General features: G+C 37.4%; 1 protein-coding gene across 1 annotated transcript in view; it reads left to right on the top strand.

Annotated features, from left to right (window-relative positions):
- LOC124180015 (dipeptidase 1) overlaps window positions 1–27,000 on the top strand; it is a 141,339-nt gene that overhangs the window by 97,864 nt on the left and 16,475 nt on the right. The window contains exon 10 of the mRNA XM_046564988.1: window positions 19,234–19,369. Within this exon, the coding sequence (XP_046420944.1) occupies window positions 19,234–19,369 (136 nt within the window). The remainder of the gene's footprint in view (window positions 1–19,233; window positions 19,370–27,000) is intronic.

Below are 27,000 nucleotides of genomic sequence, written 5' to 3'. Positions count from 1 at the left end.
TGTGGAAATATGTACCTGTTCACTCATTTTACAACCCAGTTACTAAGAATTCCCGATATACATATTTTCCATAAATTTTCTTTTTTCGAAAATTCATGTACAGCGTACAGTGAAGAAGGCTAAGATACGCAGTCCAATCTGCATATGCAAATTTCGAAATCAATTATATCTATGTAAAAATCAGTAGATCGTTCTCGGGTGGTTCAAATCTAATGTAAAAATTATGGAAATCATGCGGACGAAGTCGAGTGCGGCAATTTCGATTAAAAGACTAACTTCGGTTAATTTAAATCGAAATTAACATAAGGACGGTATCAAGAAATTTATGATACGAAATCTTGGAGACTGGGAATGACAGAGTGGAAATGGTAGATGAAAATAAAGGTGTTCCTGCAATTTGCATATAACAGATTGTTCATAAAGGACGCTATATAACTGTTGAATCCGCGAACGGAAAAAAAAAAAAAAAAACAGTACGTCTCTCTACAGCCCTTCTCAACAAGAGCGTAATCTGCACGGGTCAATGAGCCATTTCACCGAAGAAATAGGGTGTAACTTTGCGGAATAGTTGGACAAATGTAACTGTAGTGTGCAAGGTGTGGCAAAATATCGTGCAGACATTGCAAGAAATCTCGATTTGATTCGAATGAATGAAATTCATATTTACGACACGATAAATGGTGCAGCTTAGAACCGGAGGACCTTAAATCGGAAAAAAATAAATGAATAAATAAATAAATGGAATCCCACGACCAGGGAAAATATATTTTTTCTTCTACATTTAGGTGACGTTTCCGTAACTCTGTCAGATCTTTCCCCTACGACTTTTTTTGAAATAAAAAAAGATCAAACTTGTCGAAAATTGGAAAAATTTCACAAGATAATTTATTGAGCTCTGACAAATACGACCTTCTGACCTTGAAAGACGTTTATAAGAATTTTTTACATAATTTACAATCACAACGGCCGGTGTCCATTCCCATTTCCGGGGTGCGACTTTATTTTACTCGACTGGCGGGATTCCAGACGAACCGATCAAGTGTTTTCCAGGCTGTAATTATACTATTTTTATCGAGACGATGTTCCGATAGGAAATAAGTTTTACAAACCATTCTCACTTTTTGTCTTGAAACGGTCAACGTCTAGCCTCAATATTTTTCGAGATGGTTAAAAAAAAAAAAAGAATGAAAACGAACATGACTTTCTACTATCGGAACATGTGTTTAGGAATCATGTCATCGTTTTCTTAGTAGATACGAGGGTTCCAGAAAGTCGTTCGGAGGTAAAAGCATGTTCCACCGATATATTGATCGCAAGTTTTCGTTTGCAGATCACAGGCTACTTTTATTAACTAGTAGAGAGTCGCTACGGTGTTTACAGAGAGGCTTAGTTTAAATTGCAAACAGCGTTGAGCAAATAGGAGCGTCCGCACGGCGGCCGTTTGTCAACCGCAAGCGTCGAGCACGTGTAACGTCAACTGGAATTGAGCTAATTAAGCAAAACGTCGCCTAGAGAGATCCCGCGATCAAGAAAGAGGGAAAGAGACTGGAAGCCAAAATTTATATCTCAAGCCACGATGATGCTTCGATAAACCACTCATCCATTATTCATGAATTCATTCTAATCGCAGTTGTTCCCACAAACTGTAAGATCTGATTTAGATCCCGAATACCCCTTTTATACATTTTTTTCTCATAATTTGTCTGCCTCATTTTGGTTTGCTTTCGGTTTTTTCAAACCCCTGGACACAAAAAACACTTCGATCTCTGCAGAAATTGATGTATTATGCAAGCTAAGAATACTTAACCTATACTTCCTTTCTCGTAACCATACACGGAGGGAAACGAATTCTTGAAAATAGATTTTGCCCATTCACTTCAGTCTAGTGTTCCTTAGTTGTTCCAAATACGATGACTTCGAACCAGCTATTTCGATTAAGTTAGTTTGTCAAAATGAATTAGTCAAGCGAATTCTTTGATTCAACAAAAACCTTTCTTGTCGTGATCGAGTAAATTATTGAGTCGAGTGAAGTTTTTGTTGTGTTTCCGGAATCGAGTTATCGTAAGCAATAGATATATATAAATAAATAAAAAGTATTAGCACATGTTCAATTTATAGTTATACATATACAACTAGTTTTCGGGATTTATATCCATTAAATATCGAGTAAATCCTTCAACATTTTGAGTCAGTAGAATTTTATAAATGATATCACTCTAGGAAAGCATCTGGCGGGCTCGAATAACTTCAATCTTTAGTCAATGCAAAACAAAAAAATGATTCAACAGCAAATTTCATTGCCTATTTCAACCATTAAACTCTCGATTCAACAAAACATGTATTAAAACAAGCTAAATTTGTTTTGATACAACTATTTCCGATTTCCAATATAAAAAAACGTTCGTACATTTTCTTGGTACAAAATTCATTGGAATTAAGTTGTGACAAGTATTTCGTCCGACTGAAGTATTTTGTTGAATTAAGTGAGTATTGCGTTCGCCGCGTTTGACTTTTTGGAGCATTCAATTGAATCGAACAAACATCACTTGACTCGATTAATCCTTTCCCTCCGTGTAGCAAAGATTTTACATGTCTTGTGATGATTATAAATCTGCGGCTATACGAGAAAGCAGGTGCGAAATATTAATTACGTTTACTCGGAATATTATTGTCGGTAGAAACGTTATGCAAAATTTTGAGGAGTCGAATTCACGACAAGCGCTATACAGCAGCTGAGTTCTAGACTCTGGAAAGCGATTTTCACCTCAGTTCCTATACCTGCCCATTATATGAAGTAACGAGGAGCCAGGAAGAAATTTTTAAGTCACGTTGTCTCTGCAGCTTTACGAATCTCATTTCCTGAAGTAAACGAGGGAGTCTGTAATGTATAATCTACGGTTCTCACTTCTGTTATAGACGATCGAAAACCCAGGAGAATATAACGCGATCAAGAAGAGAAGAAACAATTCTCGCGATCGTGAATCGCGGAGTACAGAATAATTGGAATAAAAAAATGACCAGACATCGACGAGGAGTGAACATTTAAAGAACGAGAAAACTGATATCGATTCCCTTTCTTTAATTAAAATTAATCCGACGGAGCAATTTCCACGTTTCTTGGCTCCAAGTGACCTGTTATTCCTCGTTTAATGCCTGGCATTAGTTACGGTTCAGAACATCACGTGTTCTTCGGTCAGCAACACTGGGCACGTAATTCACCCGGCTTAAATGCACCATTCGTGTAACCCCGAGTTGTCAGAGAGACATAACTCATCGCTGCATTTTCCCGTGAAAAATTTGTCTTAGTTTGCCAAGGAATTACAGCAGCTCAGTGTTTTGAAAACTAGCCCACGTGGAGATTGAACTTGGAGTTAAATCATTTTGCGGCGTTTTCTTAGGAGCACGGAATTTAGTAAATTTTTCTTTTTTCAACAATCGCTTGGAAAGTTTGACTTTCGAACGTTATGAAACATGCTGTAAAGTTTATTTATTGGTCATGCAGCAGTTATCAGAAATAAAGATTACGAAATATAATACAATTGATTTATTTCAATACAGGAAGAGATTGCTCGGTACTTGGATCACTAAAAAAAAGCAGCAAATGAATAAGATGTCTGATGCTTGTGACGAAATCATTATAATCGAGAGAATATTTTATATAAATTAGATGTCTGGAACTAAAATATCGAAATAGAAATTTAGGTTGCTATTCTGACACAGTTAATACTGTACAGACAGGAAACAAGCACAAGCAATGTATAACGAAAATTAAACAGACGATTCTGGCAATAAACAAAATAGGCTATTATGTTGATATTTTAAACAGGCTGCTTTGAGAAATATGAATAATGTGGCTTACAGCCTCCAGTGTCGAGATTAATTAGACTCGGATCTGATTTTCGACGAACAATAACATAAATACAGTAAAACATAAGACGATCAAGGTGACTTGCAATTTAATGAACAGCTTCGTACAGCTTTCGAAGACTAAGATGCGGAAAATGGAAAATAGATAAAGAGGTGCGGAAGCTTTCGTGGTTGAGAAAAGATCACCGTTGAATCGGATGATTGTAGCACAGATGAGATTCGATGCAGTCGGATAATTTCAGACAATTCGATGTGACGGAATGGTGCGAAACTGCGCGGAACGGAGCGCCAGTTAATTATGACGAAAAGAAGGTATAACGACTGTCAAGAAATTACACGATCAGCCGCGGATATACGAATGATCTTGATCTTCTTACAGCTGATTATGTACAGGTGTTGACGAGAAAGAGAGAGGAACGCGTGACCAGCTATATGTATATTAGGGTGTCTTAGAAAAAAATTATTTGCGATTTTTCACCGTGGCACGCCCTAAAAATTATTTTCACATGAAAAGAAAGATTCTGTAAAAACATGAGCGTTATATGTTATGTGGAAGATCGTGCTCATTTGATTTTTCCGAATAAATCCAACGTACGCGAAGAAAGATTCCTTTGCGTTCTTTTTTTCTTTGACGACACAAACGACTGTCCAATACAATGAGATAATCACAAATTCCAAATTTTCAAGAGATTCGGTACTTCGGCCTTTCCGTATTTTCTCATTTCGGAATTCTGGTCCTTCTGCATTTTGCGGATCGAAATTTTATTCCTTCTAAACTTTGATTTTTGTCAAATAATTTTTCTGCCTTTTTAGCTGTTAGGTGAATTAGCCGCTCTCAATATCTCATTTCGTCACTTTCATTTTTCTATACCTTCACAATCTGTGCTTTGTTCCATTCGGAATGCACACTGTTCTGGAAATACTCTTTCAGATAAAAGAGCGTTCGGTTAAATCAACTTTCAGGAAAATAGTTATTATGCTGGGTGATTTATCGAAAATCTCAGTTTCTGTAAACTGATCATTCGTTATTATAAAATTCGCGCCTCTAAAATTTCAGATTTTCGACCAATCGACTTTTTGTCTTTCGGGATTTTGATCCCTACCATGAAACACGCTATTTTCTCCAAAACCTGTGAAGGTAAGTTTGGTTTGAGAAGCAACGAAGGTATCACTGACATCTGGTTAGATCAGGGGTTGTGCTCAACTAGCTTGTACGCAATGGAACAGTGCGTAACATTGAGGTATTCGGAGGTGCGCATGCGCCAAATCAATCCCAAGCAAGTAAAATGTAGCAACTCACTTGTGCGCATGCGCCAAGATCGATTTATCCAGGTATTGGAATTCATCTTTTCAGCCTCGCATTGCAAAGCTACGCTCGTCGTGAAAAGACCTACTTCGCCTCCTTGATGCACGATCTATTAATTTATCTCTGTTGGATTTTTCTCAAAACCATCTGCGACATAATTGACCAAAAAGACAAGCTTCCTATTTGGAAACCTAAGATGACCTCATCCTTCCATTACTACACCTACTAAGAAGGTTGTGAGTAGCATCGTCTCATATCCCCACAAATCCCTAAGCATTCGCTCTTAACCGCTTTTTTTCTTTCAAACTTATTACAACGAATAGCACGAAAGGTTGTTATCATACGGTAAAAACGTCTCATGGACAATTTGACCTGTTTCCGTATTGATTGCTATTATTATACCGTCTAAAATCTGTCAGTTGACGTCATTTGTGTACTTCTTAACAACAATTTCACCAACATTTAGAATCTCATTGCATCGGGACATTTCTTTGGAATTACGGTGATTGAAAGTCTAATAAAGACGCAGAATTGATGTGCACATGATAAAACTGCAACAAATTGATTCACCGCGCATTTCCAACCGTTTTCAGAATCTAGATCCAGAACCTATACGTGCCTCTTTCTTCTGATCCAGCTGCGTCATTTTCAACAGACTTTTGTGCAAATAGGACGAATATATTTCACGGTTAGCTGAATATTTTGGTATGCAAAAAACTGAAAGGGCTCGTTTAAGATAGTACTTTTCTCAGGAGACAATCCCCTGACGTTTGCACTGCGGCACAAAGGTATCCTAACGCAAAAGTGAAGAGATATATTTAGTTTCGAACAAAAAGTCCACGAGGTGACGTTGTAATCTTTACCTTGAACAAGACCACGTGCGGGCATTCATCACAGATATATATATATATATATATTTGCGGGATCTGTGATTCTGTAGGTAAATGCCGCGGGGAACGCACGAAAGGTTTTGTACGAACAAAGACATAATTATACCCTAGTTTTTGTTTTATCTTCAGTCTCGGTTGAAAAGTGGGCATATGGTGGTGGTTGGTAGCAAAAAGTACCGCTTATCCAAAGATTTATTATCGAGGCCCTCCAGGTCCTTGATGGAAATTTTTCAAAAACAATCTCGGGCCAAGGATCCTTAAAGAGTAGGTATGCTTCCGAACGCTCGTAGGTCTACGCCGGAAACACGGTCCTTTGGAACCTTTTCAACGAGGAAATAGCTCACTGTTGCAGTTGTGCTTGCGTAACGATAAGCATTTGAAACTTATTTCATTCCGCTCAATTACACGAATCTTATGGTCACATTTGACTCGTTACGCTGCACGCATTCCATCGAGACTTTAGAGCTGCATGTGAAGATAACAATGTTTAGTAATTACAGTATACGTATTCCATTGAATGCCATAGCATGCGCTGGGACCGGGTGTAGCACCAATTATACAGCTCTGTACATGTGCATGAGTACCTCGACATTTTCCTAACGAGCGGAACGACGTTGAGACGTAATATCGCTGGCGACTCATTCGCATGTTTGTTAAAATGATATTCAAATTGAATGAAAACGTTTTTCTCGAATCGAGGGGAGTCCAAGTACAAATATACAGGAAAGCTCGGAGCAAAGTTGGCATGCGAGGAGAGGTCAATTTCATACCAATGCAATGAATTTCTGCTTTAAGGTTGGCTCATCAACTGAAATGAGAGCATCGGTTGAAAATCATTTCGTGAAAAAGAACGTGAAATATTCCGTCTACGTGGATTAAAGCTCAGTGTTTTTGTTTGCCTTGAGACTTAGTGGACAGACATCCCGTACTTTTTCATACTTTGTCAGATTATATATCTCTGGTGTGTGAAAAGATATAGGACAAATAAGAATTCAGGAATCACCGTTGAAGTGTTTGTACCTGTATAGTCCACCGATTGTCGAGAATTGAACGGGACGTCAAAGAATCGATTTGTCTGAAATTTTTACCTCTTGTAGTGTGTACTAAAATTGAAGAGTTCTCCAAGTTTGAACCTTGTCGGACTTACCATTCGCAGGAAATGCCACATCGAATTTTATCATTTCGACCTAATTGAGGTTTGAAGCTAATTGTTTCCGTATCGTTATCGGCATAAAAAAAAAATAATAAAAAAATAGGTATCTTGTGCGAAAAATTTTGTAACCGGCCCTGTTGCGAGAGTGTCGGGCAAAATTTCGGCTACGCTTTGTTCAACTGTGGTGGTGGGGAAAGCTGCTGAGGTATCTTGAGAAGAAGCGGTCCTATTGAGAGCGTCGACTGTAATAGCATTTCTAAACTATTCACAAAATTCACTCTGCTCTGGCTTCTTCTGTCAATAAATATCGAAAAAAGTCCAGTTTGATTATCTCATATTAAAGTTTGTTGAAATATTATTGTCTGGGGTGAAACACGTGTTTGAAATACAAAACTAAATACGTGACATTGGGTAGATCTGAGCGTAGCGTGAACCTAATACGATCCGAGAATGTGAGATAGAGATTTTTATTTAGCATTGTTTTGTAGGATTGACGTTGACATTGTTGGGAAAGATATTAAGGCGCATCAGATAGTGAGAAATGTTTCACTCGTACCATGAATTTAAGATTTCAGTTCAGATTGACGGTGATTGGGGAGACATTGAAACGACATTAAGCTTCGTAACTCAGCATCCTAACATCTTACGCTAATACCATTTGATCGTTGCTCTTTTTCGGAAAAAAAAAATTTCATGCCGTATGCAATGGCAGATATAAAGTCAGCTGATACTTTAAACCTTTGGCCTCACGTCTTGAAGACAAACTCGAAGGAATAGAATGGAAAAACCTGCACGAAATATATCTACGACTACGGTACGAATGACCCAGAAATCATTACTTCTTTTAATATTTAAACGAACCTTTCCCGCTGGTTGGAAAGCAAGGAAAAGCTTAGGATTGCGTTGCAAGAAATGGTGAATTTGTAGGTCGAAAATTGCTGAGAAAAGTTTTCTAGGTCGTAACTGGGAAAGAGAAGTTAAGAACTCACTAAGAGAACAAGACGGGAGAGCTGAACCTTGTCCGATCTTTTTTCGGCACTTTAAGAAAGAACATTTCCTTTACGTTGCAAATAAATTACACCAAGAATATCAAGACTACACTGATTTCAGGAAATCTTCAGCTAGTTAGACGTTAGCTGGAAAAAGCAATGTTCAATGACAAAACATAGATAGATGAGTTGATGTTTAAAGACAAAATAAAACAAATCTGAAGTTAGCGACCATAGAGGATGTACGAAGGAAGAATTCGTTGAGATTTGCCAACGTAGACGTTTTTTGTTGATTAGCAAAAAAAGAACATCTGCAACGTTTCCACTGGGCCCAGCCGATCATCTTCAGGCTTACTGATGAAAAAAAATGAAACAAAAATTTTTTGACAGTGTTTCTTTGTTGCTATCTTAATTTTTTTTAATTATTAATTGTTCATTCTGTGCAATAAACCATGTTAGTCGACATGTGCATATACATATGCTTAAGGTTATGTTGGGTATGTAATATACGGCTTTAAATTGTTGAAATACAAGCTTAAATATGTAGAGAAAAGGCGAGTTTACGGAAAATTAATAGACAACTTGATCAGGTATTTAAACACTAGGATGCGATTACTTACTAATTGTTGACTATCCTACGAGCGTCGTGTTATTTATTCGCCATTTCAGGAGGAAATGAGGATTTTAAATTCGTATTGGTAATCGGTACATCAAGGTGTTAATATTGCAACTTTGAAAACCTGAAGCTAAAATGGTTTACACGAGAAAGAGCACGAGAATTGTGAATTACGAATAATCTCGTTATAAAGATGACTTAGATTTTGAATATCTGACTTTTTATCTATACGCTTCTAATAATGTGAATCATTTCTTTAATGTCTCGTCCAAACCATTGGTTCTGTGGTTAATACAGATGAATATTCGAAATCGAAGGTATGTCCCATATATTCAAAACGTGGGATGCAAGAGCGCAACTGTCAGATTCATGGTTTTTGATTTTAGAACGATAGCCTGAAATTCTAGTTACCAATTGTTGCGAGGCTTGATTTCCAGTCAAAATAGTCGCTACAAAACGATGACCAAATAAGGTAGACAGAGTTCCAAACCACTTATCCATTATCTACCGTTTTTAACTGTACGGGACCTGTCACGATGCTTACGCTTGTAAGAAATACATGTCGGCTTATTCTTACTCGTTGAAAACAAGCGAACACGCTCTTGGCGTACAGTGTCGGATTAAAATTGAAACTGGGTGCCGGTGTAATATCAGTATGAAATTAATCGATTTCGAGACACTGGTTTGGCAAGGAGATATAGCATCGCGAAACAATAAGCACCACGCTACTCAATTATATCCGTCGGCATTGAGGGGCGGCAACGGCGCGCTATGGCTGGCGTAGATTGCCTTGAATTGCCAAACACTAACTGCTTGCGAGAGAAATCCGATTTCCGCAGAAGGTTACAGGCATATGTAGGCACGAGGGGATAAAACCTTGCGTCGCTGTCGGTATATGGTTGTACGTATACCTGTTATCACAGAGACACGTGCAGCCGTCACGCAGAATTTTAGATTAGGAAGCGACAAAGCTCCGTCTGTAGACGTGAGCAAACAGTCCGCGGCTCGTGAATCCTCAAGAGTATCGATTACGCGCCAACGATATATAAGAAACCTAAAAAAAAAATCCAGACGAAATGAACTCGCGTCGAAGATCCGCTTTTAAATTGGCTGTTATTTGATTAATTGGAATCCATGAATAAAGTGAAATCATATCGGTCTGCAATCACCCGTTTTGGAGACGGAATATTTGTTAGACTCGTTCGTACCATTGGAATGAATAATTTCTGGCATTCTTTCAAGATTTCAATAAATTTCTCGCGTGATCTATGAGTCTGAGCTTTTCCCGTTGCTAAATTATGCAAGAATATTGAAAAAGATGCGTAGATTTGAATTTCTTCAATAACCGTAGCAAACCCCTCGTGGTTGGAAATCAGACACTGAATATACATTCGTTTGACTGGCAGGCGAAAAAGTTTTATATCCCGGCGTTAACGGGCAAACGTGGAAAGTCGGATTATAAAGACAAAACATCGGTTTTTCCCGGATGTCGGTCACCGCAGCGGACGGATTTGAAGAGGAACTGAAAATGGAGCTCGTGGTTCTACCCGTAGAAGAGGAATGCAAACTCCGGACGAATTCGATCAAAATGGCGTCCCGTACATACGCAAACTTTTGACAAATGATTGGACGTGATAGGTATATAAAATTCGATAAAAGTGAGTAGGAACTTGAATCGGATGACCGTATCAAAAGATTTTCCGTAATTCACTGTATCTGCGCATTTTATTGTACGAGTTCTTGCGCAAAGTTTACGTTCGTACCGATGCTTTGTTCAAATTCTGAACGAGTAAACGATAAACTGAATAACATAAAACGGGAACCGCGGAATATAAAGATAAATATGGTCATATATTATGCAGCATGGCTCTTCGAGGGAAAAAAAGGAATACACCGTTTCTATCTTTCACCCTCAACGTCGACCAGTTATTTTCAGTATGGAAATGAACCTCTCACGATCACTCCGGTTAAACTATCTCATACGTAATTACAATTTAGTCATCCGTTTCAATTAGCGAATCGTGGAGTATCGTAAGCACATAAATGTAGAAGAATTACAACACTGCAAGTATTTATAGAAACATATATAACGATTTAGGAATTCCAATTAATTGTTCTCATTTCAATTCGATGAGTGTGAAGTATTTTCGAAAAGACCATCTCTTACGTGTCTACAATCTAATTTGTATGTAAAAAAGCATTGAGAACATATTTTTCATTAAACAAATATTTTTGCAGCGTGTTCGATGAGTGTATCAGGGACGTTAGCAATAAATTATTTATCAGGTAGAATTCGAATCTTCGTTCGATCATCTGACCTATTTCAAACTTAAAAATCTTAATCCATGCTCCTTTGATTATTGTGGCGGAAAATGAGATTTTCGTCCTACCAGTGTGTGAAAACGAACGTTTACCAACGTCGAAAATCTCGAATAACTCTTGAGGATATTTGTCAGTGTCTAGATTTTGATCAGCTCAATTTGAGAACGAATAACGACTTATAGATAGAAAGTTGAGCCGAACAACATAAATTTGTTTCTACTCACGCGGATGAGAGTTCATCTCAATCTAATCCACGCAGTTCTTGAGTAAACGATTCACGCCTGGGAACAATAAGATACAAGTTTCAGTTTATGTACTCAGAAGTTGTTGAACGAGCAAAGTACGCACGTTCTGGCGTGAAAACAATGTGGGTACGGATTCTAGCAGCGTGACGGTTTGTAATTTTATGACATCGATTTCTAAATGGAAAAAGGCTGTCATAAGCATATTATCATTCTCTCTCTCTCTCTCTCGCACGACTTTTTTTTCTATTCTTTTTTCCCCGTCTTTATCGTTTTCCTATATCCTCCGCTGTCCCACTACACTTCGCACCAGTGGGGGAGTTATTGAATTGTCTGGTATAGCCTTGCGCGTTGTGTAACTACCGGGCATTTTCACCACGCGTGAACCCAGCCGTCGAAAATCCCGAGGAAAAAGAGAAAAAAAGGGAAATCCCTGCACTACAGGATGCGAAAGAAGAAATAACTCACGGTTGTGATTTTTTTTTTTATCCCTGACACGTTTCAACCTCAACAGAGAATGGTCGATAATTTTTGTTTAAACTCACTCCAGCCAACGTCGTTACGTCATTCACATCGATCTTCTCTGGAACAATGAATCCACTTTCGTGCGATTTGCATCCCTTCACACCGAAGAGCCCTAATGAATACCTCGAAATACAACAGAATAATGCTGTTCCAGTGCCGATACCGTTGTTGAATATTTGCGTCTGGTACTCGGGCACTTTGATCTGAAAACGAAAGGAAATCCATTATGTACAGCTAGGAATCAACAGTGGTGTGAAGTCTTCAACCTGGGACGAAGTCCCGGGTTTTCATGCATATATTATACGTATATCGTCTGCGCACACCGTCTCGTGTCCTTTATTATTATTCCTTCGTATACTTAGGCGTGGTTTCTTCCCCCTTTTTTTTTTTTTTTATTGTGTACGACCGTGTATCGTTTTCCCCGGGATTGAACCACCGGGAATATCGTACTGGGGGATAGATTTGATAAGTTATAAGGAATCAAAGTTGGATGGAGTGCGGGGTATAGGTAGCCGCCTTGGGGGGTTCGAGCAATATCTTTCCTTAACTGCGAACAAGCGTTGACCCCAACGTAACCATCGCGGGATTCTCGTCCTCCACAATCAAACGAATACGAGAAGTCGTTACGTGGCCATATCCAACCTTACGAGATATCATATCAAAGTTCGACATTTTAACGTCCCTTCGCCCAGGGAGCCTCTGGCCGGGTTCCAATATACCATTTCGATATAAAGAGGTCAGAATACGACCAAAAACTTAGTTACGATTGTGTCGAGCTCATCTCGCATGAGCTCATTCCGTACAACGTCGAAGGGAAAAGTTTGATTCCATTCGTGCTTCAAAAACTTGTAATCTTCCGACGTATTACCGAGAGCCTTTTTTTTACCACGGCCGTTTTCCGAAAATTTTCCAGACCAGCTTAATCTCCCAGCAGGCTCTGATCAGGTTGAAATCAGACGTGCCTCATTAAGGTACACCTGACGTGACCTTGGTCTCGTTGTCAGCAGGCATTCCTTACTTAGGCGCGTCTAATGTCGTCCTGGTCAGGTTAACATTTAATGATAGAAGGAAAGAATTGTGATTTAATCTTGAAGCTGCTTCTTGCCACTCGTTGGTTGTTGGATTTCCGAAAACGGGAGTTTGCGGGTGTACATGAACTAGAGAGAGTCATCTCTTTCGAACTTTATTCTCATCGTAAAAGAATAGAATTGTGTAATGATCTCCGTGAACAGATTTTCTTAAACGTGAAATATCCATCCCGCGTATGCGGTCCGGAATTAGAAACTTTGTTCAATCGGACAATATCAAGTAAGATGTCGGAGCATGTAGGTTTATATGAAGACGAAATTTATTTTGACAGAAATGGCGTTTATCATACAAAAGAATATATGTATGGTTCTGATGACGCGTCAGCTATGTATGACGTATATTAATCTATTTTCAATTAACATAAACAAGCCTCAGATGATTAGTCATTATGTAAGTAAACATCAACTGTCAACAATCACTAGCTATTTCACAAAACCTCGTCTGGAAGATAATGAATACGTCTGGTTAGAGGAGGAAGTAATTGATCTCCTGTTTAGTAGTGTTTGCGACAGTCGCGCATTCATCAATACAAAAATTGAAGGCTTATATCTAATTGATCCAAAAGATGTCCATCTGTATGCGGATGCATTTACGTTCTCCGAGAATTATATAATAAAAGGTTAACATTGCATATCTAACAAGGAAACTGCCTGAGGAGTCCCCGCCCAAATTCGTCCATTTAATGATATGTTGTTCTTCATCGAAATCTAAGCGACACATATTTTTTTTTATCGGCGGATAAACGGTTTAAAGCGGTGAAATCAAGCCCCAAAGTTTGGCATCCTCAGTGGTTGTTTCATAGTTTCGCACACTGCCAGTTGAGATGTTTGAATGAAACCAATTGGAGAATAACTCCTATGGCGAATAATGAAAAATGCGTTTCGTCCGGTTACGACGGGGTTGAATATTCGAAAATTACAGAGGTTTAAAGTTGAAAAATTTTTACAAATAAGAAACTATTGTTCGGATTACAATCAAATTAATTGCATTTGAAACAACAGAAAAAAGTAGGGGGTACGTTTTTGCGTTTTTCGAAATAACGTCACTCAGGGGGTGAACTACCCCTACACACGTACAGCCGAATTCCCATGAGAATCGCACTGTTTTGCTTTAATTCGTCTTATTTAACATTACAAAGCTCTTTCTGAGCGACAAAATAGGAATTTTTTCGTTTCAATAAATTTCGGTTGCATCTATAACAAAAACCACCCCCTCAAATTGCCGAACGGTGTCTGGCGGAGTTTCTTTTACGATCGTGAAATCTTCCGGACCCCGATATCTTAGTAGTTTGTGAAGTGACTGGAATCGATTCTGAGCTTACAATTTTGGAATTCAGCATGGCTAATGCTGTAAATATTTAGGACTTTGGTTACTATTTTTTTCCATCGGATTGAAAGAAATCGGTAAGTTGACACGGAATGGCTTGTATACCATTGAAGAAATAAAATTTATCTTGTAACGCAGAAGCACCAAAACTATTACATTTTATTTCGGCGAAGTTCTAGTTTTATCTGCCTTTTGCGACGTATCATGCGAAACATGCGATGAAAATGAATCAGTTTTTCAGGTCGACTGGCGCGTAAAAGACGTTGGAGCTCAAAAAATTAAAATAGCTTATTAAATAGCCAGTCCGATACATGTAGTTATTATATGCAGCTGAGCAATCAATTGATATTATCGATTCTGACTTAGCAATTTTCGAATCATCACATCGAAGATGGCACAAAGTTACACAAATATGATACTGTTAAATTTATGAAACGAATACAACGAAAGAGGGAAATCGGGACGTATTTTATTTTAAATTGAGTCTGACCATCACACCTGAAATCAAGATGATCAGGGCATTCTAGAAGGGCACGATACGTTTCTGGTCAGGCCCTAACAGATATCCCGATGTGTACCTGATCAGGTAGTAAGGCAAGCCATGGCCTTATCTGAGCCTGATAAAAATTTCTGTTTGGAATTCACGTCGGTACAGGTGGAAGTGCTCTTCACCAGATCGAGGTGAAAATTTGAAATACAAAGTAGTGATTTCAGTATACGACTGATTGAATGTAAACCACCAAATCTACACAAGGGTGAACCGTAGCAAATTCTTCAATCAAACAGTTGTCCCAAAGCGAACGTGAACTGAGTATTACGGAAATTTCATTACTCTTTGCTGATGCAAGCAGATGATAAAATCGAATCCATATCAATGTGATGTTTCTTACCGTGACGTCAGATTGAGAGTCTTGCGCCAATTCTGAACGCCCATCAAAGCCTGGTTCGAGACGTCTGCAACACATTAGTACGATTCGAAGCGATTCATCATATTTTCGACAAGGCGTAACCTCGAACTCCACAAACAAAGGGGATGTGCCTTCTTGCTTCTACCATTCGACAAATTCAACAAGCTTAAGTTCATCAATTCTGGATGCATCAATCATTGGATATCACGAGTTCCAGTGCAGATGACTAAGGCTAACGCGAACCATGACTAATTGCCCACTCAACCCGGATTGTCTGTTCATGTGCTTTGGGTAACTCTCTCTTTTTAAAGTGGGACAGCTTCCAAACCCTTCATCCTAAATCAATTAATCAGGGATCTTTGAATATCATGCTTCAAGGACAAGGGTCGACGGCCCAAAATGATACGTCAAATTTGTCGATCGAGCGTAGCTGCTACTTTGTGAGTTCGATGTGACAAAGTGATAGAAACAAATGCACGTTGTTAAGGATGACCGGTGACGCATAAAATTATCGAATTATTATCCTACTTCATCTTTAACCTTTTCAGGACGGTTGTCCATTTCAGTAGACATGAATCTAAAAAGTTCATGACTAAACTTTCACCCGTCAGAATTTCTTTTCAAGAGTTGATTTTTGTCAAAAGTTCCAATACCTGTCTGAAAAAAAATATATTGAAGACTGTCTTGTAATTTAAGTACGTTTTCTAGTCGGAAAAGTGCAGCTAAAGAAGGTGAAAAAACATGCGTGTAATATTCAATCTCATTTCTAATTTTGCAGGTTATTTAAAATTAATGCATTGTCTCGAAAAAAATATTTGTACTTTATGTTTCAAATTTCATGAAAAAAAAAAAAATACAATCTCGGCATCTATTAATTCAAAGTTTTAAACTTGACATCCATTACGTGTCCACTCTAATGAAAATGCGTATAACTTTTGTTACAGATTTAGGAAATTTCTGAAAAAAATCGGATATCTTAGTTGCGAGATACAGAATCGAAATTCGTTGGAAAAAATATTTACACCGCGAGATTTGATTCAAATCTGCAAGGGTTGCGGTTCTTTGATGGCATATGAACGAGAAATTTGAATTCCGTCTGGATAATTCTCCCGAAATTAATATTTCGCCTAAATATAATTTCTGATGCAGCGAAATTGACTCATCTTTACATAATACATCATTAAATATTCCGCCCGATTCCTCGCCGACTCAAAGGTACGCAGTTATACTGGTTATACATTACTATTAAATTCTGTTGCCCCCGGACGTTTCCGCCAAAAGCTCAAGCGTTGAAGAGCCCCTTAGAACGCTTTGAAGGCTGTAAAAATGTCGCGAAGGAAAAACGGCAACCAGTAGTCTTATCTACGCGGTGAAACTGCCTCTGAAACGTGCTTTAGATCTTTTGGCGTGAAAACGCATACACCATTTTTAACGAACACAATAAGCGTGGCGTCACGTTTATCCCTTCGCATACTACCGAGCGAGCAAATATTACGTCATCGTTTCCTTATCGAGGCGGAACGCAAAACTACAGAAGTGTTATCGACTTCCTACTTGCAGCCTGACAAGAGAAATTACTTGTTACGAACAGTCATAAACCAGGCATAAATGGGCGAAAGTGGAATAACTTTTTACGTCGGATGAGCCATATTCTCGTTTACACCGCTTTAATTTGAGGTAAAGAAATCCTGACGTAAAAAGAATACTTACAATACTCGTACGTTGCGTATTGATCTATGCATTATTTTATGTTCAACTACAACTTTATAATAATATGTTTGTTCGTGTAACGATCATTCATCGATTTATACCTTTCAGTTTAGATATATGTAACTACGATACTTACTCATCCTATACATATATTTAAATATGAGAATTCTAGTCTTTCAAGATAAAAGCGTGTCACGAAAAAATGAATTACTGGGTTACCGTACCAACTGTTATTATTGTTATAAAAAACATTCTATCGTTAACCGTCAAACGAGCTAATACGTATTGCTAGTTTTGAATAAACGAGCCTTTTAAAAATACATTATATTCATTTCTACCAAACGTAATAAATATATAATCGTCTACATAAACAATATGTACTTCGCGGATTAATGTTCGTGAGGACGTAATTTGATTAGTACATGAAATTTGAAAAGAAATCCTAATGTAAAAAAAAATACTTCACAACAGTACTCGAGCCTTCCAATAATTTTACAAAATTTGTCGAACTCTCGTGTACAAAGTGAAGAATATCTAATCGTGTTCCTCTCGATTCAAGATGAAATGTACTAATTTCAAATGACAGTACACGTATGGGTACATAATTTAATTGAGAACGACAGATAAGGATAAAACCATCGGACGACAGAACATCGAATATGCTCGTTGTGATATTTACGCTGGATTAATTCCGTTCCGCAAAATGAGAAGCAACAGTAACGAAACATCGACATCGTCTGTACGAATTTTGAAGATAAGAGAAGAGCATTGGACGAGCCGTAAACATATTCTCTCTAAAAAATGTCTGCCGAGAGTCCGTGCGATTTAATCCGCGGATATAATATTTGTACGTATCCGGTGAATAAGCTGTGATGTGCACCCCTTACTCGTTACGTTTTAAGTGTACTTACGGTATATCAGCAAGTGTAATCCTACTTGTGTGTAAATGTGTATACACTTTATACCTTAGGCATGAAAAGCATTCTATTCCAGCGAGTTTGCCATTGTAAGCACACAAAGAACCACTTAGCGAACCCCTGGGTAAAAAAATCATCCGATGGATGCGGCTTACCATCGGGGAGTACACCTTCCACTGGTAGCTGCCCCGCGGTTTGATGAAACCTCTTATAAAGGAGAATTTTGTAGGAGTTCCCCGCGACAACGGGATTCGAGCCCCTCGCATTCACCGCTTCGCTAACCAGGCGAAGACTACCTTTCCCCTAACTTCCGCCGAGTGAAAAATCCCTTAAAGAACACACGCGCAACCACACACGAAAGACAAAACTTACGCATGCTTACTGTATTTTATTACGGTGAAATTAACGCAAAAAGAATGTATTGATCGCTTTGTAACGGACACATGGCGACACATGTTGGTGAGCTACAAGAGCGATGCCTCGGAAAGATGTAACGTATGTCGAGAGATTAGGAAAGTCGAACGAGTAGGGAAAATAAAAACTGCGCTAGTCATAAAATTGATTCGTGATTCCGGTGTACCGGATTCTCGTTCACTCGGCGAGAAGACGTTTCGGCGATGAGTCGCTTTCAACAACAAGTCGTTGAATCCGCGGACATTTTTCATCTTTATTAAATTTCAACGTGATTGAAAACGGTAATCTTATCTAAAATCAGAGTAGGAATAACTGAATAAATATTCTTGAAATGAAGTCGCAAGCAATATTTCTTGTCTTCGAATCCTGAGGGAAACAACGCAACGACGGATCAGCATCGACGTCGTTACTTAACGAATTGTGGTCGCGTTGGGTCATAATTCGTTGACAAGCTTCGCATTATAAAATGAGTGTCTACACGGAGAGAAAATTTTTTTTATTTTCGTTTTTTACCACAATCGAAAAATATAGTTCTAAGTACAAAATGAAAATTAGTTTTGTAGCCGTTACCGGAAAGTTTAGTATCTGTTACTATTCTTTCTCGTTACGATCACGATTAATATATTTCCTTTTAACTGTTGCGACAATTTAATGCTTGTGCAGTAATAAATTGACGTTAAAGCCTTATTTAAGTAAAAAAATAAAATTTGTACCGAGGAACTTGGCCTAGTTCAAAGAAAAATATCGCTACAACTCAGTCCTTGTTTCACGTGGGTTTATATAAAGTAAAATGCATTTGCAAGTACCTGAGAATGCGTTTCAAAAAAATTTTTTTTTTAATTCTCGAGGAATAGTGCGTTACTTTGAGCATTAGAGTTCACTTGGTATCTGTAACGCGTCAGGATTATTTTCATCATTTGAACTTTTCATCACTTTTTTCCCCTCTTTTCGTGTTTTAGGACTCCCGTCGGTTTGGAGGACGTAAGCAAATATCCAGACCTTTTCGCAGAGCTTTTGGCAAGGGGCTGGTCAGAAAAGGATGTCCAGAAGCTGGCCGGTCTCAACCTCATCCGGGTTTTCAAAGCCGTTGAACAGGTAATTTTTGCAGCCGCTTTCGATGAATGTGATTGGAGACTAAAAAACAGTTTGACGATCGTCGTTTGCGCTGAGCATCTTATTCCTGTATTTATGATTACATTGATTCGCTGATTTGAAGAAAAGTACTTTCTTCTGATTAAAATTCCTAGTTCTGCAGAATATTTTTATCATACATCAACTTCATAATTATTATTATTAAACTTCAACTCCATCAGGATCGTACGAAAGTTTGTAACACTTGGGCCAGTATATATGCTCGGAATAAAAAAAATCTAATTGAAACCTATTCCAACTTTTTCCCGCTTCCTGTAATTAAATAGTACTCGACGTGTCTGTATCTGCAAACAGAATGAACTTTTCAGTCCCTGAATTTGTGACAATTAATCATAATTATTAATTCGATATGGATTTGCTCTTAGGGTTCACTGAAAACCAACTACGAACTCGTAATACATGTGTACAATATTTTTGTCAATATTCATTTTGTTCGAGAATTTCTTTATTTCATTTGCCAAATTTTCCGTCAATATTGAAATTTGAACAAATTTCCATCACATGGAATTATATGTTGAAGCCTTACTTCACAAATAAATTATACTTATTCTTTACAACGGTAAAAGGATTGATTTGTCTCCCACCTAGTCTTGAAGGTTTTATGTTCGACGATTTCGAAAGTTTGGTTAATAGTTTACTTCTATTTGTGAAATGTAGATTTGAGCAAACGAATTTATCCCAAAGAGTCTTGTTAAAGAAAGATTTCAAGGAACAAAGTTAAAAATGGAGGTCAGACATTGGTCCGGTCCGCATGGATTTCCCAATGCATAAAAATGGTGAGAATAGAATCAGAAATAAACGTAAATCGTTGACCCCATTTTTCTGGGTAATAACAGATATCTCTTATATTTTCAAATCATAGCGTTGCCTTACGCTTTATTGCCTTCATAAATTGAATTAAGCGCGCCTGCTTAATTATATCTACCTATGCTCGTGAAACACAAACTGAATTTCTGGGTAACATACGAGAATTTCTAATTTTCCCACATTTACATTCAAAGCACGGATGCGTTTGGATAATTTGTGCTTGAACCGAACTGGTTCAAAATATTGTATCTCTGATATCGATCAAGTTTTATCAAGTTTCTGGTTTCAACTTGAGACGATATCCCAAATATTTCTTTCTTCACTCGTTCATTTCGATTAATTTATTGCTGAACTTGGAGGAATGACTATTTCACAATACATGATATTTTATTTCGACAAAAATACCTGCATGATAGAAAATTCACTTTGACTTATATGAGCCAATCGATTTTGATGAGCTATGGGCTCGGATGTAGTTGCAAAACAGGCGTCCAAAACTTCCGAAATAAAGATTAAACGTATGACTAAAAAATTCACATAGAAGATGTCTCACGACGGAGTCACCATGTGGGTCATGGTAATTCCGTGTTTTATCTTATGGGCGAGCTTTTCAAAAACAAAAATTTCAGACATTCGCCGTTGAAAATATTTCAACGCTTGAATCAAAGTTTCGCAAATACCCAATTTCAGATTTTGATAATTTACTATTGAACAAAAATAGGCGACGGATAGAACTATTTGGAATCAGAAGTTTAAACAAATTGAATTTAAATAGTACCAAAATTTTTGTAATTTCCTGCTCAATGCATCGAATTTATTTTGCGATTAAAGACAGATTCATTCGTATCAACCCAAATAGATCGCCATGGGTGTCTTTTCCGACATAAGATAGTTCACCGTGTTGTACTCCACTTGCTTCAAGAATTTTACCAATTATTCCAAAGCGATGAACTATCAATTAATTTATGTAGCACCTACGGCTTATTGAATACGTTATACGAGGCTGAGGATACAGAAGCAGTAGAGACGAGAAAAATGATATCGTGATCAGGAATTTATTTTTCAAACAAGGTAGTGGTGTTTGTGAGTCGATAATACATTTAACCTCAATTTTTGGTATATCTACGAATGTGATTATTGAATTTTCAACGCCTACTATAAGTAGATACGAATGGGTAGAATAAGTAAGAAACAAAATTAATGTATGATGTACACAGCGAGTTGTACAATAATATTCCACGCAGTTGAGTGTTGAGATCTGCTCAAATATTCATTTAAAAAAAAGTAGCAAACAGAGAAAACCCATTACTGAAAAGTTCTTTCGCCTTTCAGTTACAGAATTCTTGCTTTGCAATACAAATTTAAATTGCCAACCTGCTTCATACTCGATGAAAGTGTCACTTTCCGGTTGACTGAAAAAGATTCTCGTCCCCGTCCCCCTTTCTTCTTCCCCTACTTTCTTACCCGTATTCCATCCTATAATACACAGTCAGGGAATTTAATTCCGAGCTCGGAAAACTGACAAGACTCTACGTTAGCACGGAATATCTTAAAGAAAAATATCCCCACATGCCATAAAAGTAGATACAACATTTCACTCCAATCTCTTGAGTCGCGGTCACAAAGTTTCATTACAGATTGAAGCGTTGTTTTGTTAGAAATCATTTAACTTGCCATTATTCGCTTCAGAATAAAGATGTACCTATAATGATATACATAATATACGTATACACGAATTATGAACGTTAAAGTCAAGGTTGGTTTTGTTACTGTGTTGTTTTTGATAACGAGCATAACGTAGCATTGAAAAACAATTACAGATAAATAGTTTCACCTTTTTCACACACCTGGTCTTTCGATCAAAGCCTCTGAAAGAAAGTAGATTGCAATGAATTTGAAAATCTATCAAATGATCAACGGCATCTTGATTGTCCATAAATGTACGTCAAATATATATTTCGTACGATGAAAGAACCGGAATTTCATGGCCTCGCTTTGTTTCTAATATTCTGCCAGTTGATATTTTCAACTTCAAGTTAAATTTGAACAAAAAACGACTCAATAATCCGCTGATGGATAACGTGAAAGTTACGATATTTATGAAAAATTCTCAAACTTATACGAATGAAATGTTGAACGAACGGTTTGTCGAGAGAAACTTTAGCGGCACGTCTCGTTGTTGAAAAAACTCATTTACGGGGACAGTTGTGCCGTGGAAACTTCCACCAGAGCAAAAGTCTTGCTTGCGACTGTCCAGACAGTAAGCAGTACGAACAGTAGAATGATCTGCTGCTTTTCTCGTGGGATGGTCGGCACTAATTAGTAACTCTTCGCATGCCGAAGCAATTCGTGCGGAATGAATGCACCGCAGTCTCGAGGGCCGGACTTAATTGATGATTAATTTGACCCCGTTAATTAGAAGCTCGACAATCTGAATCGCGATCTTTAATAAAGATTTCTGAAAATACGAAAAAAGAAGATACGCTACAAGCGAATACTGTTCTGGCATTGTCTCACGTTCGTTTCACAACAATCAAGTATTAAGTTTTCCCCAACGATCTTCGATTTTCACTCAAATGAATCCAAGTCATAGCAAATAGTTACAGGTTCGCCAGATATTTTCGGGAAAAAAATTCCACGACATTTCCAGGTTTTACAGATTTTCCAGGTGTCTTATTTGCTATGTCATATGTTATATGTACAAATTGCCGTTATTATGAATTCCACAATGTAAAAAATGTGCGAAATTCGTTACGCCATGTTGGGACATGTGCATTCACCATAGAAACACTAGATCTGAATAATTCAGAAAACTTGTGCAATTTCCAAGGAAAAGTGTATTGTGTTCTAAGTTATTCGTCGTTATTCAAGATTCATGTGGTAATTGTGACCATATATAATGAATTTTTGATATACAAGTATTTTATCAAGTTGATAGAAAAAAAAAAATACCATACAACAAATTTCACCTTTCCAAACGCTAAAAGTTGGTTGGTAAAAAAATTTTACCATTTCAAAGTGAAAGAGTAAACGTGAAATGCCTAATGCAAGGACGTGTCATACGCTATGATAGTAAAACTAAAATTGCGTGATAAAAAAAAAGCAACATTTTTCCCTTGACTTTAACCCAGAGTCAGAGTATTCTTTCTGTTCTTATTTTTGCACAGCAATTTCCTTGGTGGTCGTCAAATTATAAATTCCGTTATCTCCCTGACAGCCCACTGCACCGAGTGTCAACTAACGGAAATAGGGTAAAATAATAGATTAAAAAAAGAAAAAGGTACAGGTTATCAACATCGCGAGAATCAATTAAAATCAACGAGTCTCGAATTTCTCCTACGCATCTTAATTTCACACCTTCCAACGGCAGATATTCAGGATAAGGAATCAATTAGAAACTACGCTAAAAATAAAGTGAAAAGTAAACGTGGATGAAACTTCAACGAAATATCAAGGAAGAAAAGCGAGGGGAAACGTGATAGCGAGTACAGTGCGTCGCGTCGTTGACCTCGTTTCACCGATTGTGCTCTTGTCATTTTGGAACTATGATAAAACGAAATGAGAAAAAAGAACGAAACGTAGGTTATGCAAACGATGGAGAAGAAAAAAAAAAAAAAAGAAACAAAAAAAAGGGAAACATTCCTACAGTGGAATAAAATTCCATCGGCTACACGTACGGGTAATACAGCCGTTTCACCAAGCACAGAAATGAACGGACTGGATTGCTCAACGCGACGAACGTGGACGCGGAATTATTGGATATTGTCCCGTACGGGTCACTTCACGTGGGTAGATTCTACTTCCTGACCGAGCAGGGAGGAGGTTACAACCTAAACCTGAACACGAAACGGCGAATAGTTTGCGAGGTTTACAGTGGGTACAAGTAATGTGTTGTGTAGGTACGTCGAGTCGCACACAGAGAAAAATAGACCAGCCATACGTACGTACGTACGTACCTATATAGGTTTATATTGCAAGGATATAAACATAGTTGTACAAGTGTTACAGCTACAAGTTTAATTAAAAACTCTCGCCTGAAATCACGCGCACAAGTTGGCGTAACTGTTCGAGGACCTAATGGAAATGAAAAATAGTAATAAATAGAAAGTCTCGTGGATAGTTGAAAAGTTCCGAAAGCGCCAAATTTCGAATTTTTTTTTTTTTTTTTTTGGCGAAACTTCAAGCGAAGTATTCAAACTTGGACGAAACAATGATGATCGGAAAATTTTAAAATCTGAAACACTGATATTTCGAACGATCGCGATCGAAGATTTTCAGTTCTGTGAATTTCTATTTTGGTGAAATTTCACCACTTCGAGCTTTCGTTGTCTTGGATTTTCGATGTATTTGCGTTCGGTGTCCTGGTCGTTTTGATTGTTTACACTCACTCGTTGAGTAAACTACTCTGTGTGAGCATATTTTAACTTATGGAATTTTGCTCTATCGTAACTTGAATTTTCGAAATCTTGCAATTCGAAACTTTGAGCCGGCGTGGTTTCGACGTTTCGAAAGTTTTTAGTTTGGTTAAAGCTTGATTTCTTCACTTCAAGTTTCGCCAGTAAATAATTCGTAATAAGGAGTTTTCGTAACTTCAACCCCGCGGCGTGGATAGACAAGTGAAAAATTCGGTATAATACACGCATGGTGGTTCGTTCAATCTGAAAGTTCAAGTTTAATTTTTTGGACAGTTAATTTTTGGGACGATAGAATCGGACAAAAATTTGGTCCTAACGAGCAAAATTCGGTCCCGGCAGCGAAATTTCAGGGTTAATATGATTCGGTCAAATATTATTTTCAGATAACCAAACCGTTGATTTTATAGTGAGCCGAAAACGAAACCATTTAGTAAGGTCTGAGGAAAGATTCGGCACCGCAATCTCATAAATTCTGTTGCGATTGCCAAATCGGATATACACAGTCAAATCATTGTGCAAGGATTGTAAATAATTGTTTAATTGTTGTAACTGAAAAAAGTATCATCAGATTGTAATTTATGCTACATGAATTAAGAGCCACGCCAATCAATTATAAAAAAATATGCTATTGTGTATTGACAGGCTAATTCAATGGTATCAGACCACGAATGATTTAGTTCTACTGATTATGACCTTACTTCCTTTCCGACAAAGGATTTTCAACCCGTTGTAGAAAGTATTTTGTCACAAATTTAGTTTGCACATTTATGATGTAACATATTATTTATTAATGTTATTCAATTAATTACACTCGTGATCCACTCTTAAATTTCGTAGATTTTACTAATCTTAATCTACTGAATAGATTTAGGGAACTGTATGAAACGATTTAATTGAATCTATCAGGGGTTTATTTAATATTTGGATAATACCAGGAAAAAAGTACTATTTCGTTAAATTGACTAATTGTAAATCAAAATCCAGATTTTGTATTTATCAGACAGAATACTTTATTGAATTAAAGTTGTCACGATTTTGAAACAACTGTTTCATTAATTTTGGTATTCGCAACAAAATATTGTATCCCCGCGAAAAAATTTTCTACAAAACGAGTGTACAAATCGATTTTATTTTTGTTTCAAGTAAAAAATTTTCTCTGAATGTGAGGGCTTCAATTGCCGTTGACTTCGCAGCATTTTGATGATCGGTATTAATAGATCGATCTGAAAATTTTACTGTAAATACGTCATATATGGTAAATTTTATACACGATCGTCTGGAAAAGGTAAGAGGATACTTTTACGCCTCGAATTGATTGAATTGTTGCTATAAATTTTTTATGCCATGAGTTAGGAACGGTTTGTGACCTCAATGAGGGTTGAGAAAATTTGCTGGCCATCCAAGGACAGTCTGATGAAAACGTCGATACAGTAGCTCGTCAGTTATCCACGAAGGTAGTCAGGGCACATGAAATATAAATGAAATGGAGCTCTGAACAATTCCGACGCCACTAAATCGCTCGGAATAATTACAGGCCGGGAAAACAATGACTAGATAAAAATACGTCCAACTATATCACATCATATAAAAAATCTACAACTCAATTACGGATCTGAATTATACATTGCTATGCATAATAATATTAAATCAGATCTAATGTTAATGTACGTTTAGATCTGATTGGATAAATTTCATGGTCCAAATATATATACTTATATACGGAACTTATCCCAAATTATTAACTCAATTTTGAAACAATTATTTTGGTGTATTGCTTGGAAAGCTCAACCGAATGGATAATTCACAATGACTGAAGTATTCGACTCTTAATTTGACGAATCTTTTCTTTCTTTTCACTCTCCGCACGCTCGAATGTTTATTTTATAGTAATATATGTATATATGTATAATGTCAAATGCGACTAGATATGCTTTCAGGATCCGACAAGACCTGGTACTTATACGGACTAGATACAGAAGTTATATCCGCACTGACATAATCTTACGTATGACCGACCAGATTCTATTATGTTAAGTTGGAACTCACGAAATCTAATCTCAAATCTAGCTCAACTCGATATTATACCTTATAGCTGTGTATCAGCATATCTATTGCAATATAGTTATGCAGTTGTATCGGATCGAATCAGACTAAATACAGATGGATCAGAACAGAATATGTAGATCAGATTAAACGAGGTTGGATCAAAATGGGCCAAATAATGTGATGTATAATATGATAATAATACGATGTGATCATTTCAAATTATACTTACTTAGATCAGATTGAACAGAGACAAAATTAGAGTTCAATCATACGATATGGGTCAGATACGTTTTGATTAGATTCTAC

Source organism: Neodiprion fabricii, chromosome 1, assembly GCF_021155785.1.
Source record: "Neodiprion fabricii isolate iyNeoFabr1 chromosome 1, iyNeoFabr1.1, whole genome shotgun sequence".
Taxonomy (NCBI): Eukaryota; Metazoa; Arthropoda; class Insecta; order Hymenoptera; family Diprionidae; genus Neodiprion; species Neodiprion fabricii.
This window is presented reverse-complemented; position numbering and strand designations above follow the sequence as displayed.